This window comes from Myotis myotis, unplaced genomic scaffold (genome assembly GCF_014108235.1).
Source record: "Myotis myotis isolate mMyoMyo1 unplaced genomic scaffold, mMyoMyo1.p scaffold_m19_p_3, whole genome shotgun sequence".
In the NCBI taxonomy this organism is placed as follows: Eukaryota; Metazoa; Chordata; class Mammalia; order Chiroptera; family Vespertilionidae; genus Myotis; species Myotis myotis.
The window spans coordinates 61706363-61725582 of record NW_023416335.1 but is presented as its reverse complement, the minus strand read 5'-3'; the positions used below and the strand labels follow the sequence as shown (position 1 = coordinate 61725582).

General features: G+C 37.9%; 1 protein-coding gene across 1 annotated transcript in view; it reads right to left on the bottom strand.

Annotated features, from left to right (window-relative positions):
• DACH1 (dachshund family transcription factor 1) overlaps positions 1–19220 on the bottom strand; it is a 445250-nt gene that overhangs the window by 38642 nt on the left and 387388 nt on the right. Inside the window, exons 8-10 of the mRNA XM_036299959.1 lie at positions 11061–11208; positions 7984–8127; positions 7407–7475 (exon numbers count right to left, since the gene is read on the bottom strand). Of these exons, the coding sequence (XP_036155852.1) occupies positions 7407–7475; positions 7984–8127; positions 11061–11208 (361 nt within the window). The remainder of the gene's footprint in view (positions 1–7406; positions 7476–7983; positions 8128–11060; positions 11209–19220) is intronic.

The following is a 19220-nucleotide window of genomic DNA, read 5'->3' as shown; positions in this document are numbered from 1 at the left end:
GAGGAGGGCGGTCATCAATACAGAATCAAATGCCAGCAACCCCATTAATTCATAGTACAAATGTGAGAATGTTAGTTAGCCACTCTGAGCTTTAGTTATCTCACCTTTAAATTAGAATATACAGGAAAAGCCCAATAAATATCCATTCCTACTCCACCTCATTATTTTTTTAATATATTTTATTGATTTTTTACAGAGAGGAAGGGAGAGGGATAGAGAGTTAGAAACATCCATGAGAGAGAAACATCCATCAGCTGCCTCCTGCACACCACCTACTGGGGATGTGCCCACAACCAAGGTACATGCCCTTGACCGGAATCGAACCTGGGACTCTTCAGTCCACAGGCCGATGCTCTAGCCACTGAGCCAAACTGGTCAGGGCTCCACCTCATTATTTTAATAAGTGAGTACTTCCACTTTGTAATATCATTAAGTCTAAAAAAATATATATTACTAAGAAATTCATTGAGTATTGCAATGTTTGATTTAATTTTTAAAAGCTTGAGAAAAGAATAATTTTTACTCCTAGGGATGACCTGCACTATAATACCTTGGAGCTTTGAGTTACTAAACAAATAATGTGGTGTCTTCCCCCAAACTGCTTCTTTGCTTTCTGAAATATTCAGCTACCCATGGCCAACAGCAATTCAAAAATATTAAATGAAAAATTCCAGAAATAAGCAATTCATACATTGAAATTGTGCTCCATTTTGAGTAGCCTGATGAAATCATGCACCTTCCTGCTAGTCCCACCCTGGGAGTGAATCACTCCATTGTATAGCATATTCATACTATATATGCTACTAGCCTACGAGTCACTTAGTAACAGTCTGGGTTATTGTGGGGAAGCATGGGGCTTGGTTGGAAAGTCTGTAAGCAGTCCCTTAGCCTCTCTTTCACAAAAAACGTGTGTCAGAGTAATCCGGTCATCCATTGCTCAGGGTCTGCTGATCAGTCCTGGCAGGTTATCAGACTGCTTATCACAGAGAGGGACAGAGAGACAGGATCACATAACCATAATTGCAATCCTATATTCTATATAATAAAAGGCTAATATGCAAATTGACCAAACAGTGGAAAAATTGGTTGCTATGATGCACACTGATCACCTGGGGGCAGACACTCAACACAGGAGCTGCCCCCTGGTGGTCAGTGCACTCCCACAGGGGGAGTGCCGTTCAGCCAGAAGCCAGACTCATGGTTGTGAGTGCAGCGGTGGTGGTGGGGCCTCTCTTGCCTCCGTGGCAGCGCTAAGATGTCAGTCAGACATCCCCCGAGGGCTCCTGGACTGCAGGCTAGGCTGAGGGGTTCCCCCTCCCGACTATTTTATTATTTGTTATTATTGTTACTCTATTACTGTGTCTAATTTATAAATTAAACTTTGGCATATGTATCCATATATATGAAAAAAAAATGGTTCGTTAATACCCTGGGTTTCAGGCATTAATTGTGAGTCTTGAAATGTATTCCCTGCAGATAAGGATAAGGGGAGGCTACTATAACAATAATTGCATACATATTTTAAAAGAGCAATATTTTAACAATCCTAGTCTAAAAACAATCAGGAGAAATATAAGGGGATGTGAAAAGCAATTGAACCAAGTTATATTCCCAACTTCCATTAACTCATGGTATAACCTTTTAAGAAGCCATGTACCCTCCCTAAGCTTTTGCAAAATAAAGAGATTTAATTATTTTTAAAGTTCTTTCCCAATGCTGAAGCAGTAACACAAGTGTACTTGGCATGTCATCAGTGTTCAGTAAATATTTGTTGAACAAATAAATATTTTTAAAATTAAACATGTATCTTCAACTATCTAGGGAGAAGAAAGAAGATATTTTTGAATTAGAAATTAAAAAGGATTGTTAATGTGAAGGAAGTCTTTCATGTCCTTTAATTTGAAAGAATGTTTGGTTTTGTATGATCTGATATAATTTAAACAAATAAATAAAAAAGAAAAGCCAAACAGTTTTGTTTATGGCCATTGGATGTAAATAGAAGAGATGTAATTTCAAGTGAAGTCAAGATTTTGTAAGCATAGCTTACAGATATTCTAATATGTCAGAGGAACTGTGGTCCACATTTCAATTTATTTTTAACATTTACTTATTTTTCATTGAATTTATTGGGGTGACATTGGTTCACAAAACCATACAGATTTCAAGAGTACAATTAAAAAAAATCATCTGCACACTGCATCGTGTGCGCATCGCCTAAAGCAAAGTCTCTTTCTTTCCCCATTTATGCCCCCTTAACCTACCTCCACCTCCATCCACCCCCTTTCCCTCTGATTAACAATTACTCTTTGTTTTAAAAGGACAGTTTTTTTACTTAGAAAGAAAAAGGGACAGGTACGATTTCAAAAGTGAACTTTGTAGATATTTTGGAAATTTATAAAACACAGATAAAACAGACCTAATTCACCATTCTTCCATGTCATAGTTCATGTCTATATACTAATAGGTCACCTAAACAATATATGTGGAAGATTCAATCATTTGAAATTATATGAAACAATAAAAAAACAAGCATGAGGTTAATTTATATTAAATCAACGAATAAAGTGTTATTTAGAAATGTGATTAAAGTATGTTAAATTAAATATAAATCTATAATGAAAAATTGAGCATAAGTGAATAATAAAAAAATCCAAATCTTAGGCCAAATGTGTAAAAAGAAAGAATTATTAGAAATACCCACAAGAAAAATAAAGACAATATTAATTTGGCTGTCAGGAATAAAAACTAATTCTGCCTGAATTTGTAATTCTGATTTTAGTAGGCAGAATCATATTATCCTTTATTTGCTCCCATTAGTCTCTCCAACTAAACTCTGAGAAATGTCAGAACAATGGTATCTTCAGCATCCACAAGATCTAATATAGATCCTAATTCACCAATGTTTGATGCAATCCTTCAATACCTAACAGGCACCATATGTGTCAAACATTCAGCCATGCACTAGTATACAGTAATGAACAAAATTGGTGTGGTTCATGCTCTGCTGGCTTCTTGCAGAGAGAAAGAAGACTTGAACAAGGAACTATAAATGGACAGCATGCTGTTGTGAAGTGAGAGGTGTGCGCAGAACCTCTAAGAGTCTTAACTAGATCCAGGGGTCAGGAAGGTGCTGCCAGGGCAGGCGTGGAGTCTAGGAAGCATTCCTGAAGGCAGGAACTTCTTAGATGAGACCTTCACGATGGGTAAGTAAAGGCAGGGTAGAGTGCAAATCTCCCTGGAAGGGGGAAAAATGTGAGACATTCGGCAGGGGGGGGGGGGGGGAATGCCAGTGTAATAAAAGCACAGGAGAATGAGGGGGGAGGCTTGTGATTAGGTGTAAAGGGTGTGGCAGGGAAATGTCAAGCTGACTCTCTCCTCATTACACATTGAGGAGGATACCTGATGGGACAGATGAGGGTACCATAGGGAGGGAGCAGTGGAGGGAGACAGGTTTGCAGGGGCAGGGAGGGGGGGTCCTTTCTGTTTTGTGCACTGACCTTGACCTTGTGGTGAGACAGCCAATTAAAACTTGCAGATTATCTGGTGCTCTTAACAGAAGTCTGAATGGGCTGAGAAGATCGTTTTTAAACTTGTTAAGATACACAAGTTACTTAGGTGGATACTGTTGCTTCGGGAGGGAGAATAAGAAGAGACTAGGACCTAGCTAAAGAGAGCCATCAAGTGACAGAATTGGCTGCACACAGTGGGTGCATGTGTAACCCACACCTACAGTTACACATTTGGAGGATATTTGGAGGATATTTAATGTCTAGTGCAAAAAATTGCTCAGTGAGTATTTATACATACTATGTCTACTCTATATATTCAAAAGATCTTACAAAAAGCTTAGAAATAAAAATTTTAAACTCCAACACAAATCAGGACATGTAAGACTCAAGGTATGAGAGCATTAATCAGTATGCAGATCAGCTTTTAAAACAAGTTTTTGTATTTTTTTTTATTCATAATATCACCTCAAACTCATAAATTGTGAATTAGTTATGACACGTTATTAGCAACGAAGCCCTGGCCAGGTAGTTCAGTTGGTTAGAGTGTCATACAGCTACACCAAGGCTGCAGTTTTTAACTCTTGTCAGGGTACATACAAGAAGCAACCAATGAATGCATAAATGGGTGGTGCAACAAATTGAAGTCTCTCTCTCTTCCTCCCTCTCTTTCTAAAATCAACCAATCAAAAAAAATAAATAGAAGTATCAATGATGAATTCATCCCTGTGTAGTCTGAGCTTCTATATCTTACTATCAAGATAAGTAATTAATTTAGGGTGTCTTTCCTCAGGAATACTTTTTAAACTGCTTTCTTGTTTCCACTTCCCCTCCTCTATAGTTTTTCGGAAATTGTGGTCTTAAATGCCCAAAAGGCAACATTTAGTCTAACCTGAGGTGCTTGCAGGAGTTAATGACTTGGCACTTGAGCAGTATTGAAGTGCCTGGCGCTTAGGTAACTGACTCTTGGGCCAAGCGTGGCATTTTTTAATTTCAAAATGTTAAAAATAAATACATGACAAGCATGAAGAAATGTGGGTTTCCTTTGTCTGTCCTGATTAAGTTGAGTTTATTTAGGAAGAGAGAGTAATTTCAGTTATGGCTGGATTGGGAGCAAGAAAGGGTACAAAGAATATCATAACACCTGGGCTCAGGGACAGAGAGAAAACGCGAAGGGAGCACGAGGCTGTGCGTGTGTCACTCCCGACCTGTGAAGCAGCAGGTGCTCATGGCTCCCCTAATGCCTGACACAGACCATGTCACAAATCAGTCATGAGTTCTGGTTCTTTCTTCTTTGCCTTTCCCATTCTTATGCTTCGACTCGGAATTTAACTACAGTCTTTTTCCTTTGATTTATTTTGTTCACAGTTAATTTTGTTCTGTTTGTTAGCTTCCAAATATATAGATTTCGTTTCTAAGGTTAAAAAAAACTTCAAAGGGCTAAATGAGCTTATTTAGTGGAATTAGAGTAGCAAAAGGTGATCCCTTTGCTGTTGTATTTTAAAAGTCTTGTGTCGTTCAAATACTGGTTAAATAACTTTTTAGCAACCAACACACAGAAATACAAATTCATGTACAGTATTTTTTTAAAAATTACATTTGATAAAATTTATAATATCTAATTAAAATCATGAATATTAGTTAAGAGTCTTATTGAAAACCAACTGTGCATGAAACAATTTTAAGAAAATTAAACTTGCCCTAACCAGTTTGGCTCAATGGATAGAGCATCAGCCTCTGGACTCAAGGGTCCCGGGTTCGATTCTGGTCAAGGGCATGTACCTTGGTTGTGGGTACATCCCCAGTGGGGAGTGTGCAGGAGGCAGCTGATCGATGTTTCTCTCTCAATGATGTTTCTAACTCTCTATCCTTCTCCCTTCCTCGCTGTAAAAAAATCAATAAAATATATTAAAAAAAAGAAAATTAAACTTGAGGAACATCATTTCAGTTGATAGGCTGGATGAGTGAATGAATGAATGAATGAATGAATGAATGAAGATTCATATTATAATCAAACAAAAGCAATAAATAACCTCATAATCATTATATTTGGCTTAAAGTTACTATGTATACTTGTTAAAATGTTTTGTTTCCTTAATTATGAGTTTATTTGGGTAGGTCTTCTATGTTGCCCAACTGATAGCATTCTGAATAGTAAACAAAAAGGCAATTTATGATTAAAAAGTTTCCTCAGAGTAAGCAAATCACATTAGAAAGAAAACTCAATATTTCAATCTCATACAGCAACATTTTATCCACAATAAAGTATATATTTGAATATATGTGAGTTTTGAAGATTCAAATAATAATAACTGTAACCTTATTGATGACCAAAATATTTCTGATAGCAAACTCTTAAAATATATATTATGTCAACTATGCAAAGATTTTTCATCATTGCCTAAATATTTCTTAATATTAATGACAAATCTCCTATTTATGTGCAAGAATATATTGTTTATAATTTTTCTTAGATTGATTTCTGACCATCTTGAGAATTCTGTGGACACCAGGTAATTTATATATCACATTTAACTAGAGGTTCATGTGCTTTCTTAGACCACTTTGGACATTAGCTAAGTCAGTGCATGAGTAACCAACCCCTGCTCACACAAGCCAGGGGTATTTTACATTGGCTTTACTAAGGTATTGGCTCTGATCGGGAGGACTGGCTTTGTTAGGAATTTGTTAATAGGTGTATGTAATTTTTAAAAGAGATGCAAGAGAGTCTTATGATTTTAATAATATGTACACACATATATAATTTTGCTGAAATCCCTAAGACTCTTAAAAATGAAGTCTTTTCTACAATTGCATTAATCTTGTATATCCAAGGAGATGTCTCATAATAACATATGGTTCATGGCTTAGGATTTAAAAAAAATACCAGGGATTTCAGGTAAAATAAACATAGGCAAAAAACATTCTCTAGGAATATTTCAAGTTTGTGATATTTACTTATTGCATCATATATGGTACTTTAAAAAGATATGTTTCATTTACACTAAACCAAGAATGACACATTTGAAACTGATTAAGTAACACAATTAATGTCAAACAATACCCCAACATGATTGAGTTTAAAATGCAAAATAAAAGCAATTGGGAGAATTATAGCAATTAATCATTTTGGGCTTTGCTTTGAAGAATCATCTTCATTTAAAATAGAAAATAAATGCTCTTTTTCACTGTTCTGTATTCATGAAGTTAGATTGAGTTTCCTGTATAGAATAAATATTAGAGTATAGATGCTACCTTCAAATTTTGTCCTTTCCTCATAGAGTAATCTTGGCAAAATATATATATTTAGCTCCTCTGAGTGTATAACACAACTTCCTTTAGTATTCTATTGATGATTTTGCTCAGCAGATTTATTTTATTAAAATGGCTATAATGGCATACAGAACATTTGAAAAATCCACACAGGATTAAACAATCTTATTTATTGTTAACATTCAACTAGACTATTTTGTGTGTGCCTGACAGTAACTATCACAAAATGAGAAGACATTTTCAAATGATTAGTACTCCTTATTCGATTAACTCATGATTTTATTTATATATAGAATATAACTTATAAATCCTTCCTGCATTAGATTGGGCTTCAAGCATTCATAAAAACTTGAGACATTTACTGTGTCTAAGATGAAATCATACATTGTTTAAAATTAATTATTCCTTTTTAATTGCCCTGTATAAACAGAAATGACCTGTTAATTTAAAGAAAATCTATCAGCACAAAATGAATTCACTCATATAAACAAGCAAGATGAACTTGACCTTGTTTGAACTTGTTTTGATGTGGCCCAGATGGTAGGCTACATGCTTGAATAGCAGGCTAAAGCTGAGGAAAAACTCATATAGCAAGATCTAGATTTATAGCCTTTTGCAAATTCCTACCTTGTATTGTCCTTTCAGCATCTGTTCTGCCGCCAGTGCGGTCAGCTTCTATCTCTGGGGTCAGCGAGTCTAGAAGCACAGAAAGGTAAGAGTGACACACATTTCATTTGATAATATTGTCCTTTAAAAAAAGAGTGACCTCTTATTCTGGTGCTAAATTAAAATTATCTAAATAGATGTCATCTTTTAAAGGTGGAACAGAGACTATAACCATAAGAATTATCAAAAGATTTGTTTGAATAAATAAATAACACAAATTTGTTCATAAACTGGATGGGGGTTGGGGAGTTCCCAGATTACTATTTTATCATGTTTCAGTAGAGATGGATTTGGTTAAACAGAGAGGCAGTGCCAAGTCCCAGATGCTGGAGTTAAGTAACAAAACAGTGGAAGCACCTATGAAATAATACATTTCCCTCAACACATGTGACTATTCTTCACACCACAATTAAATTGTGCTAAGAGCACAATTTAACGAATGACAGGACCTAAATATAGACAAAACCACAAACACCTGTCTAAATTGTCTATTGAAAAATGAAAGTTAGTTAGCAACACATAAAAATGCACCTCTTACCGTTTAAGACCCTGAGACTATCTGTTGAAGCTGCCTGTTTCAGTGTTTGTTCCGCTTGCTCACGCCGTTTTGTCTCAAATTCAAGTGCTTCCTGCAATTTTCTCTTTGCCTTCTTCTCCTTCTTTAGCCTCTTTTGAACTATGGCTAGAAAAGAGTCCACATTATTTTTTCTTAAATGTTTACAGTATTAAATTAAACATTTATCAAACTTATAAATGATCTACCTTTCTTATAACACTCTTTTTCCCTCCACTGGATTGAGTCTACCTATGCGGAGGAAGTGGGAAAAATGCAACCTTAAAATAAATCCCAGTAAAATGTCCAAGGAGGCCAATTTTTACTTAGCCTTGAACTATATTACAATGTAAGAATGGCTTTAATTATCATTTTTAGAGACAGATTTAATGGGAAACTAATTTTAGTAAATATTTGAATTCACTGATAAAGGAAGCCTAATTAAAGGAATGTTTGGGCTTAGTCTCTGCCCTTGAATCAGAATAGTGCAGAGTAGTCTAGAATAGCACAAGCATGTATAAGTATGCCTCCTATTTATAAAGCACCAATTTTGAGTAGTAAATGGTATATTTCCCTTTTTACAAAACAATGTTACACCAGCTAAACTTTTAATAATTCTATCTTGAATTTTTTTTTCTATCCTGAAATTTTAGGAAATACAATATTATTCTATATGAGGAGCTGCATATTTTTAATTACTGTTAACATATATAAGCAGGAATATTTTGGATAAACTATTATGATAATAATTATTAATAATTACCTCATAGCAAATGGATGTACACTATAACACATTTCAAGAAAGTTATACTTTTACTCTTCAGGCATTTGGTGGGGAATAAAACCTCATTGCTAATTATGCTACTGCTAACAATAGTGTGCCATGGTATAAGAAAGTAGATTATGATACAAAAAGTTGACTATGATACATTTTTTCCTACTGGAGAATTTAAATATTTGTATTGCAAGATGTAATCAATAAATAATGACAAATAAATGCTCTTCATAACGTGGATGTCAGCTGTATTTTCAGTATGATTTTTTTTACAATATGTACATAAAGTAAACAATCAACATATGGGAAGCATACAAATGTTTTTCTTTGAAATACATTTTTTAATGGCTGTTAAATATTGTGGATTTAATGTGGCAGAGTCTGTATGAGAAAATCCTTCTGTTAGTAATAAGGAGCAATCATCCTAACTGTGCTATTTGATTTCTTACTACAGATTTAAAAAACAATTCTGTAACACAGTGTTGAATCAGTATATAAAGTAGGGTAATATGCCTCAAGAAAGAATTTTAGTTACAACTTCTAGTGTCCATATACCCCATTTGTATAATTATTAATATTGTTAAGAGGTCAAACCATTATCTTGTTGAGTTTATTGTTGCTGGTATCATATATTAACAGAAAGTGTACATTGGATACCGTCTTATAGAAAAAAAACAAAGCTGGTTTCAAATAAATGTGCTAATTTCCTTTACTTAATAGTATGAAAATTATATGCTTATCTTAACAAAGTCACAGTCCTACTATTTCCCTTTCCAAAGATGATTGCTTATAAGTCTCTTTGAAAAGAAACAGTAGCTTCTGAATTATTATTTGGATTGTACACACCCATTGCACTAAACACTCAATAGCCATTACCTTGCACTGGCCACTCACTGTCTCCTTCCTGTGTGATTGAACCAAATGGGAATGCCATGTTCTCACTTCAGAATAATACATTGCTTCAATAGGTACAGTCATAAGAGATAATTATTGACAGTTATTACCTTTAATTTATTGTTCACAATTAATTAAATGGGAGTTCTTGGTATCATCTGGGAAATGTTTTGCCCTCTAGTGGTTAAAGAAGTAAAGGAGTATAAATCCAACAGATTTGAACCAATAAAACTCTTAAGGTCCCTCCAGTAACCAAAAGCTAATTTAGGAATTCAAGTATCTGCCTTTAAGTCTTGTAAAAAAAAATTTAAAAGAAAGACTTTTCCAGGTGCAAAGAAAATCAAGACATGGCTATCATATGGAATATAGTCCCATATAAGGAACTCCAACCAAACTTCATTATGCACTTAGAACAGAACATACCTTGTTACCAATGTTTATCTTGTTTTGATTATATTAATGAAGCCACATTATTTAGAACTGTACTATTGGGTTGACAATTTCCTAAATCAACTTCATCCCAGGAATCCTCTAGCTGTGGCTTCATAGTAACTGATGAAAAAACATACTAAGTCCTGTCAGTTTTGAAAACAAACAGAACACTAATTTTTAAATGTCAAATATCCAAAAGGAGAATATATATAGTATTTGTTATGGATACTTATTAAATGAAAGAAAAGAAGCACTCTTTCTAGAATACTTAGGAGAAACTTATTGTTGAGGCAATGGGAAAATTGGTTGTAAACAAAATATTATTCAATCTCATACATAAAATAAACACACAAATATAAATGATCTTTAAAATTATGTATACATACATTGTAGAGTGTGTTAAAAGAAGCAATAGATTGAGAATATTATTATTTTTACCCAATAAACACTCATATTGGTTTCTACTCTAATGTGTACTTGACCTTGTTGAGTGAAGCATTATTATACAACTCACCTTTGGTCATTTGTTCAGACATTCATCAGTCTTCAATTTCATTTGATAAATATCTTTCTAAATCTGTTTCACTTGAATAATCAGTATTTTCTCTTTTAGCTTTATGATTTTAACTCGAGTTTTTCAAAAGGCAACTGTGAATATATATAAAATGTATCTTCATGGCTGTGCATCTTAAATTTATAAATTTGTTAAGCTCATAATAAAAATTATGTGATTAATGATATAATGGATATATTTCAATATCTTGGGGTATGAACAGTAGAGAAGCCATGTACACTGGAGATTAAGAAATATATGAGCCCAGGATTCAAGTTTTGCTTTGAACTTTAGCTATAAGTAAGAAACAAAATGTATAGTCTCATAGTATAGAAATCATCAAGCATAGTACTGTTATTGTAAATATTTCACATAAAGTGTTAAACATGTTTGGAAGTTTGAAAATACCTCTATTTTTTTGTTCCATAGCCAACTGTTTTTCAAGGGTTTCCCTTAGTTCTCGTTCCCTTAAAAAATCCATCTTCAGCTCTGTTTTTTCTAGTTGGACCTGTTTTTCTTGAGCTCTGGCATTATCTATGGCAACTTTCAAGAGCCCCTGTACAAAGAAAGTATTGAGAATTGATATATTTTGGTACAAAGCACATTTCATTCATTACTTAAAAGCATTTCAAAAGAGAAGAACCCTCTGGTCAAATTCTTCCATTCTTGTGCATTCACTGTGTACTTACTAGGACAAGCACTATAATTAAAGCACAACATTTCTAAATCTAATGAAAATACTTTAGGAAGGCAAATACTTTCGGCATTCAAGTTCAGTTGCTTCTAATCAGAATATTTAAAACTAACGCTAAATGAGGGCAGCACATAAGCATGTTTAAAAAAGAACTGAGTTAAACATTAGACTGAACATGGTTTTTGCAACCCCAAGTGTTCCTGGCACCACCCACCTATCTCTGGGAGCTCTTCACCACCATGTCCTATGAAAATTATACTAGATAAAGTGGGCTTCTTTATGGTTCCCAATTTGTTTCTGCACAAGGGACTTTGCTCTTTCTGTTCCCTTCCTGAATGCTTTTCCTTCCAATTTTTGTGGTTTATGCCCTCATTTCATTTCACCTTTGCTTAGTCACCACCCAAGAAAGGCCTTCTCTTACCACCTACCCAAACATATCTTGTTATTCCCTCCTCGAAATTCTTCACAGCATCTATTTTTTTAATATATTTTATTGATTTTTACAGAGAGAAAGGGAGAGGGATAGAGAGTTAGAAACATCGATGAGAGAAAAACATCAATCAGCTGCCTCTTGCACACTCCCTACTGGGTATGTGCCCGCAACCAAGGTACATGCCCTTGACCGGAATCGAACCTGGGACCCTTGAGTTTGCAGGCCAATGCTCTATCCACTGAGCTAAACCAGTTAGGGCCATAGCATCTATTATGTAATGTTGTCATATATTTGTTTATTGCTTTATGTTGCATCTCCTACACTACACTGAAAGCTCTCTGAGGCAGGGACATTTTCTCTCATTTGAGACTATGCCCCTAGGACCCAGAGAGAGCCTATAAGATAGTATATTTTGAACATTTGCTGAATAACAATTATAATACTGGTATTTTTCTTGAGATATATATGTAAGGAATCTAAAGCTTGGTGGCTGCATAGTGCATTATTTTGTAAAAAGCATTAAAATAGTCATAATAAATCAAGAATAACTTGTAGGGGATTATTTGACAAGATAGCAATTCATGAGCAAATGGTAAAGGCAGGGTTTATCTATTCAACTGATTATGGAGTCATATATTGATTCCATGTATGCTATTTTTTAATTGTTAAATCTTTATGGTATTTTTAATTTAATAATGTTCTGAGATTTTTGAAAATGGAGCTATGAGAATATGTAAAACATATCCAAAGCATGTTGCATATGTTCTCTCCTAAGATGCTTTAGAAAATTATCAGTAAAATTGTTAGTAAAAATAAAAGCTGAAATTTCTATTTTTAGCAACTCAGGAATAAAAAAAAGCTATTTGGAAGTAGAAGATATTTTGCCTTGGTCCATGAACATCAGAATCTGACATCTGCAACAGAAATTATATATGAAATGGAAGTTGGTCCATTCGCAGATCTACTCTGCCATGTGACCCCTTTGCAGTAGACAACATAAGCAGCTTGAATCAGAAATTGCAACTCTTGACTTGTTACCACAAAAAAGATGTTCCCTTACTTCTGCCGACCAATGCAGCATCGCCATAAGCCATGTCTAGTCTCTTTTCAAGCATGTATAAATTATCTCATGTTTGTTGTACCTGACCCTAAATTCCCTGGATTAATTATTATGATATGAAACAAGCTAAAGGATTTCTATGAGACAGTTTGCCCCTCCCCCACTCTCGTTTTTGACAATAAAACATAGCTGCTAAGGAAGCTGCCATCTTCACTCAATTCAGCAACATTCCTGTATATGTTTGTTTTTTTTTTTTCCTTTATCAGGAACAAACAATTAGTAACAAATGAAAGAGATCATTGCATCAAGCGCCCTTTTAGATCACCCCAATTAAAACTTTAGTTTAGCTGTATTTTAATTCTAAGATACCAAACTCTAATTTTCTGCTCTGATTGCTCTTGTTGACTTATCTTTGAAAGATGTACGCTCTGCAATGTCTAGAGATTATTTAGCAAGATGCCAATGTTGGCACTACTCAATGTGTTGATTGGTTGTATTATCACTATCCGTTTAAAATAGATTATTATTAAACTATTTCTGTCTTTGGCTGATAAAACACAGTATTTTGGTGTTCTTTAAATATGAAACAATCATTATGAATAAACATGTTGAATAACATTAAACTGCAACCCTAATTTGTGTTATTTTATATTAATATTTCTTGTAAAGTATGAAGTCGCCAAGAGCATTTATGTTTACTGTTTCCTTTTGTTATATTTGCTGCTAATGTAGCTAATGGTAATACATTACCTATTCCTGCTGATTATGTCTGAAAAATATTAGCTTTTAGGATCCAATACCCTCTAGGGACTACTTATAAGCTATATAAAATTAAGTTTCATTTGTAGACTTTAAATCAGTGCACATCAGTAGGAGTCCAATGTGAACAAAAATCTGCACTAGAGCCAAACTGATGCATATGCAAAATTATGTTATTGCCCATGACAGCCCTGCTGCAAAACAGACAGAAAACCGATTAAACTTCAATGCAGCAGGGGCTGGGAAAAGCTGTAGCAAGTAGTGCTCATCACAGCTACCAATCATTAGGACACCATTTTAACTTTCAGTGGTAATAGTAATTTCAGATTTGTGTAACTTCTGTAAATTTTCCAGGGGGGTCATGTGCAAAAGGTCATGCTAAGTGCTGGGTCTCAGGTGGACATGCTGTATGGAGCAACATTCTGTGATGACAATATGAGTTACAGTAAAAGACACTGGTTTAAAATGTGAATTTTCCTCCAAGGGGAGGTCAATTTTCATGATCTTGAAGTTGGACAATGACTATTCTAAAGAAATGCATTTTAAGCTTACTCAATGTCACAGCAATTATATGAGACAAGAGTTGTTTAGCCTCAAATTTCTTTCCCATAAGTGAGGCATAATGGTTATCATAACACACCAATATTTTTGTTTTCTAAAATACTATATCTTATAAATTAAATTATTTTCATAAGTTTTAATAGGAGGAGTCTCTACATATTTCTTTTAAGAAGGCACTATAATTGATCTAGCAATGTTATAACTATTTTTATTATAGCCTAGAAAGCACAAATCTCTGCTTGTATAAGAGTATCCACAGTGATACTGATATGAAAGAAACATTCCTTAATATATTAATTAGATCCTAGAAAAAAAAAGTTTACTTGGTCAATGTTTGTTTTTTAGACTACTTTGTTTCAGAACTGGATGATAAGTAAGGTTTCTTGAGTGTCAGGTGAAACTCCTTTGGCAAAATTTGTGCTCAATAATGTGTTACATCTTCTAATGAGAGCAAATAACCTAGTTGGGGTTTTTAGCAATCACCCATTTTAACTAAAACCTCTTACATATGAGAAAACCCAGGCCCAGGAGGATCAGGTCACTTGTCCAAGTTCCCAAATTAGTAAATTCGCTAAGCTCAGAACTCCCCAGCTTATTTAACCTTAATCATTCCTTTTCATGTTTCTTACTGGGATGGGAAGGAATAATGTCTCTTTAAATCAAGAACTTATGTAGACAGAAAAATTATGATTAAAAGAGTAATGACTGATTCATTTATTCATGGAAGTTCTTGTAACAAAAGAAACAGCTATACTTGGTTTAATGTTATGGTTACTATGCTCCAAAGTGGATCAATGATGGACTCTACATCAAAAGCACTTCCAGATATAAACCATCATATGATCTGCATGGCTTTGCAATTAATCAGCCATTGTTTAAGTTCAGATATCACCACCATTGAGTGGCCTTGGTCAAATGGTTTATCTGCCTCCATTTTCTCATCTGTAGAATGGGAATAGCAACAAAATCCACTGTGTAAGGTTATAAAGAAGATTCATGTAGCCCTGGCCAATGTGCTCAATGGTTAGAACACCAACCTGTACAACAAAGGATCTCAGGTTTAATTCCCAGTCAAGAGCACATATCTGGGTTGTAGGTCAGAAACCTGGCCCCTGTTGGGGGGCACATGTAGGAGGTAACTAATAAATGTGTTTCTCTGTCTCTTTCTTTACCTCTCCATCCCACCTCCCTTCCACTCTATCTAAAAATCAATGGAAAAAATATCCTCAGGCGAGGATTAACAATAACAACAAAAGATTCATCTAATATCCTATCTAATAAAAGAGAAACATGGTAATTAGTGTACGACCACTACCCTTCCCATTGGCTAATCAGGGTGATATGCAAATTAACTGCCAGCCAAGATGGCGGCCGGCAGCCAGGCAGCTTGAAACTAACATGAGGCTTGCTTGCTTCAGTGACGGAGGACTCCAACGTTCCCCGCCTGCCGCTGCAGGCCTCTGAGTGCAACTCTAAGCAACTATGTAACAAATATAGAAGCTAAACAAAACCCCAGAAACCTGCTTTAGTCCGCCGCTGGGCCTCAGCCAGCAGGATCGCAACATTGTAAGCAAAGGCCAGAAACCTACTTTCAGCAGCAGAGGCCTAAGAGCTGGAGCCAAGCCTCAAAGATAAAGCTGGCCCAGAATAAAAAAAAAAAGCAAAAAAGGAGCGGTTGGGAGCTTCAGTCACCATCAGCCTAAAAACAGTCCTCAGCCCCTCACCCAGAATGGCCAGGCACCCCAGTGGGAACCCCCACCCTGATCCAGGACACCCTTCAGGACAAACCAGCCGGCACCCACCCGTGCACCAGGCCTCTACCCTATATAGTAAAAGGGTAATATGCCTCCTAGCACCGGGATCAGCAGAGCCGCGAGGCCTCCTGGCATCGGGATCAGCGTGACAGGGGGCAGCGCCCAAACCCCCTGATCGCCCTGCGGCTCTGTGTGTGACAGGGTGCAGCGCCCCAACCCCCTGATTAGCCCTGCTCTGTGTGTGACAGGGTGCAGCACCCCAACCCCCCCACCCCATGGGCCCTGCTCTGTGTGTGACGGGGTAGAGCCATAATCTCCCCATCGGTCCTGCCCTGAGTGTGAGAGTGGCAGCGCCCCAACCCCCTGATTGACCCTGCTCTGTGCATGACAGGGTGTGGCGCTGCAACCTCCCCATCGATCCTGCCTTGAGTGTGACAGGGGACAGTACCCCAACCCCCCAATCGGCCCTACTCTGTGCGTGACTTAGGGTGGCATCACAACCTCCCGATCGCCCTGCTCTGTGCATGACAGGGGGCGGCGCCCCAACTCCCCAATCAGCCCTGCTCTGAGCCCGACCAGGGGCTGCACCTAGGGATTGGGCCTGCCCTCTGCCACCCAGGAGCAGGCCTAAGCCAGCAGGTCGTTATCTCCTGAGGGGTCCCAGACTGTGAGAGGGCACAGGCCAGGCTGAGGGACCACCCTCCCCCCCAAGTGCACAAATTTTTGTGCACCGGGCCTCTAGTTGTATATAATCAGCTAGAGTCTGTGATATAGTGATTATATATATATATATATATATATATATATATATATATATATAGTAAATTTATCCTATCTAATAATAGACAAACATGGTAATTAACCATACCTTCGCTATGCCTCCCATTGGCTAATCAGCGAGATATGCAAATTAACTCAACCAAGATGGCGGCCGGCAGCCACACAGCTGAAGCGAGCAGGAGGCTTGCTTGCTCCAGTGATGGAGGAAGCCAAGGTTTCCAGTCTGCCGCGGCCTGCTCTAAGCTACACTGAAAGCAACAAAGTTTCGATTATAGAAGCTAAACAAACCCCAGATACCTGCTTTCAGCCAGCCGTGGCCATGGAGCTGGAGCAAGCTCAGTTCCAGTGACAGCAACAAAGTTTCAATTATAGAAGGTAAATAAATCCCAGAATAACAACGAAAAAAAAAAAAAGAAAAAAGGAGAGGCTGGGAGCTTCAATCCCAGGCCAGCCTGAAAACGGCCCTCAGGCCCTCACCCAGACTGGCCAGGCACCTCAGGGGGACCCCCACCCGAAAGGGGGTGTGGCCAGCCTGAAAACAGCCTTCAGTCCCTCATTCAGGCTGACCAGGCACCCCAGTGGTGACCAGCTGCAAACAGCAGAAAGATTGGGAATGACTGGTCACTATGACACACAATGACCACCAGGGGGCAGACACTCAATGCAGGAGCTTCCCCCTGGTGGTCAGTGTGCTCCCACATGGGAGAGCTCTGCTCAGCCACAAGCTAGGCTGATGGCTGCCAGTACAGTGGTGATGGTGGGAGCCTCTTTCACCTCCTCAGCAGCGCTAAGGATGTCCAACTGCAGCTTAGGTCTGCTCCCCGCTGGCAAGTGGACATCCCCCGAGGGCTGCTGGGCTGCCAGAGGGATGTCTGATTGCCAGCTTAGGCCCAATCCCCCAGGGAGCAGGCCTAAGCCAGCAGGTGGTCATCCCTCGAGGGGTCCCAGACTGCGAGAGGGCACAGACTGGGCTTAGTAGACACCTTCCCCCCGCCCCCTCCCCCCCCGCCGAGTGCACAAATTTTTGTGCACCGGGCCTCTAGTGTGTGCATATATATATATATATATATATATATATATATATATATATATATATATATATATTATATAGTATATATGTAGTAAAATTATATATATATATATATATATATATATATATATATATATATATATATATATGCTGATCCTGTGCTTATGCTGATCCTGTGCTTATGCTGATCCTGGCACTGAAATCCTACTTTGGATGGAATTTCTAAGTGATAAGAGCAATAAAAGTAAACTGAGTGTCTTGTTATTCATAATAAGCCTGTTTTGAGTACACCAGAGTTTATGTTAATAAGATCACTCTTGGAAAGTCCCTAAAAATAGAAACTGGATGTGAGGGGAACCCACCCTTTGATTAGAGGGTTGATGCTTTCAGCCTCACCCTTCTGATCTCCAAGGAGAGCAGATGGGCTAGAGGGTGAATTAGTCACCTGTAATGAATGATTTAATCAATTTTTCATAGGAAGTGAAACCTCCATAAAATCTCAAAAGTGAGAACATCTAGGTTGGTCAATAAGTGAAAATGCTGGGTGTGTGGTGTACTCAGAAAGGTCATGGAAGCTCTGAGCTTCTTCTCATATATCTTGCCCCATGTATCACTTGCTTATGGCTGTTCCTGAATAATATCCTTTTATAATAAACTAGAGGCCTGGTGCACGAATCCGTGAATGGGTGGGGTCCCTTGGGGAGGACTGCAGGGATCAGGCCCAAACCCACAGTCCAACACCGCCTGCAGTTCCTACCTGCCGTTCCCACTCACCGTGGCCCCACTGCGCCTGCCTTGGGCTTGTGCCCAATCAGTCCTGATTGGGAGAGGTGAGTGCTAAAGAGGTTTGCACTGGCACAGCAGCACTCACCAACCATGAGCCCTGTGTCTGGCACCCTCCCATGGGGAGTGGCCTGCGGGATCAGATCGAAACTGGCTCTCTGACATCCCCCTAGGTGTCCCGGATTGCAAGAGGGCACAGGCCAGCCATGGGACCCCACCAGTGCACAATCAGGGCTAGAGAGGGACTGCAGGAAGGCTCCAGGGTGTGTCCCGTCCTGTCTTGTCCAGTCCCGATCAGGGCCAATCAGGGCTGGCCAGGGAGAGACATGGGAGGTTGGCCAGCTGGGGAGGGACCACAGGATGAATCCAGGGCATGTCTGGCCCATCTCTCTCAGTCTCATGTCTGGCCCATCTTGCTCAGTCCCAATCAGCCAGACCCCAGCAGCAAGCTAACCTACCCTGGTGGTCAGTGTACATCATAGCAAGCAGTTGAGTGGCTTTAGCATATCATTAGCATATTATGCTTTGATTGGTTGAATAGTTGACCGGTCACTGGATGACCGGACACTTAGCATATTAGGCTTTTATTATATAGGACTAGCAAGTGAGTTGTGCTAGTGAGGAACATGAGGAGTGGGTCAGTTGGTCAGAAGCACAATTTACAACCTAAATTTGCAATTGGCATATGAAGTGGGGGCAAAGTCAGTCTTGTGG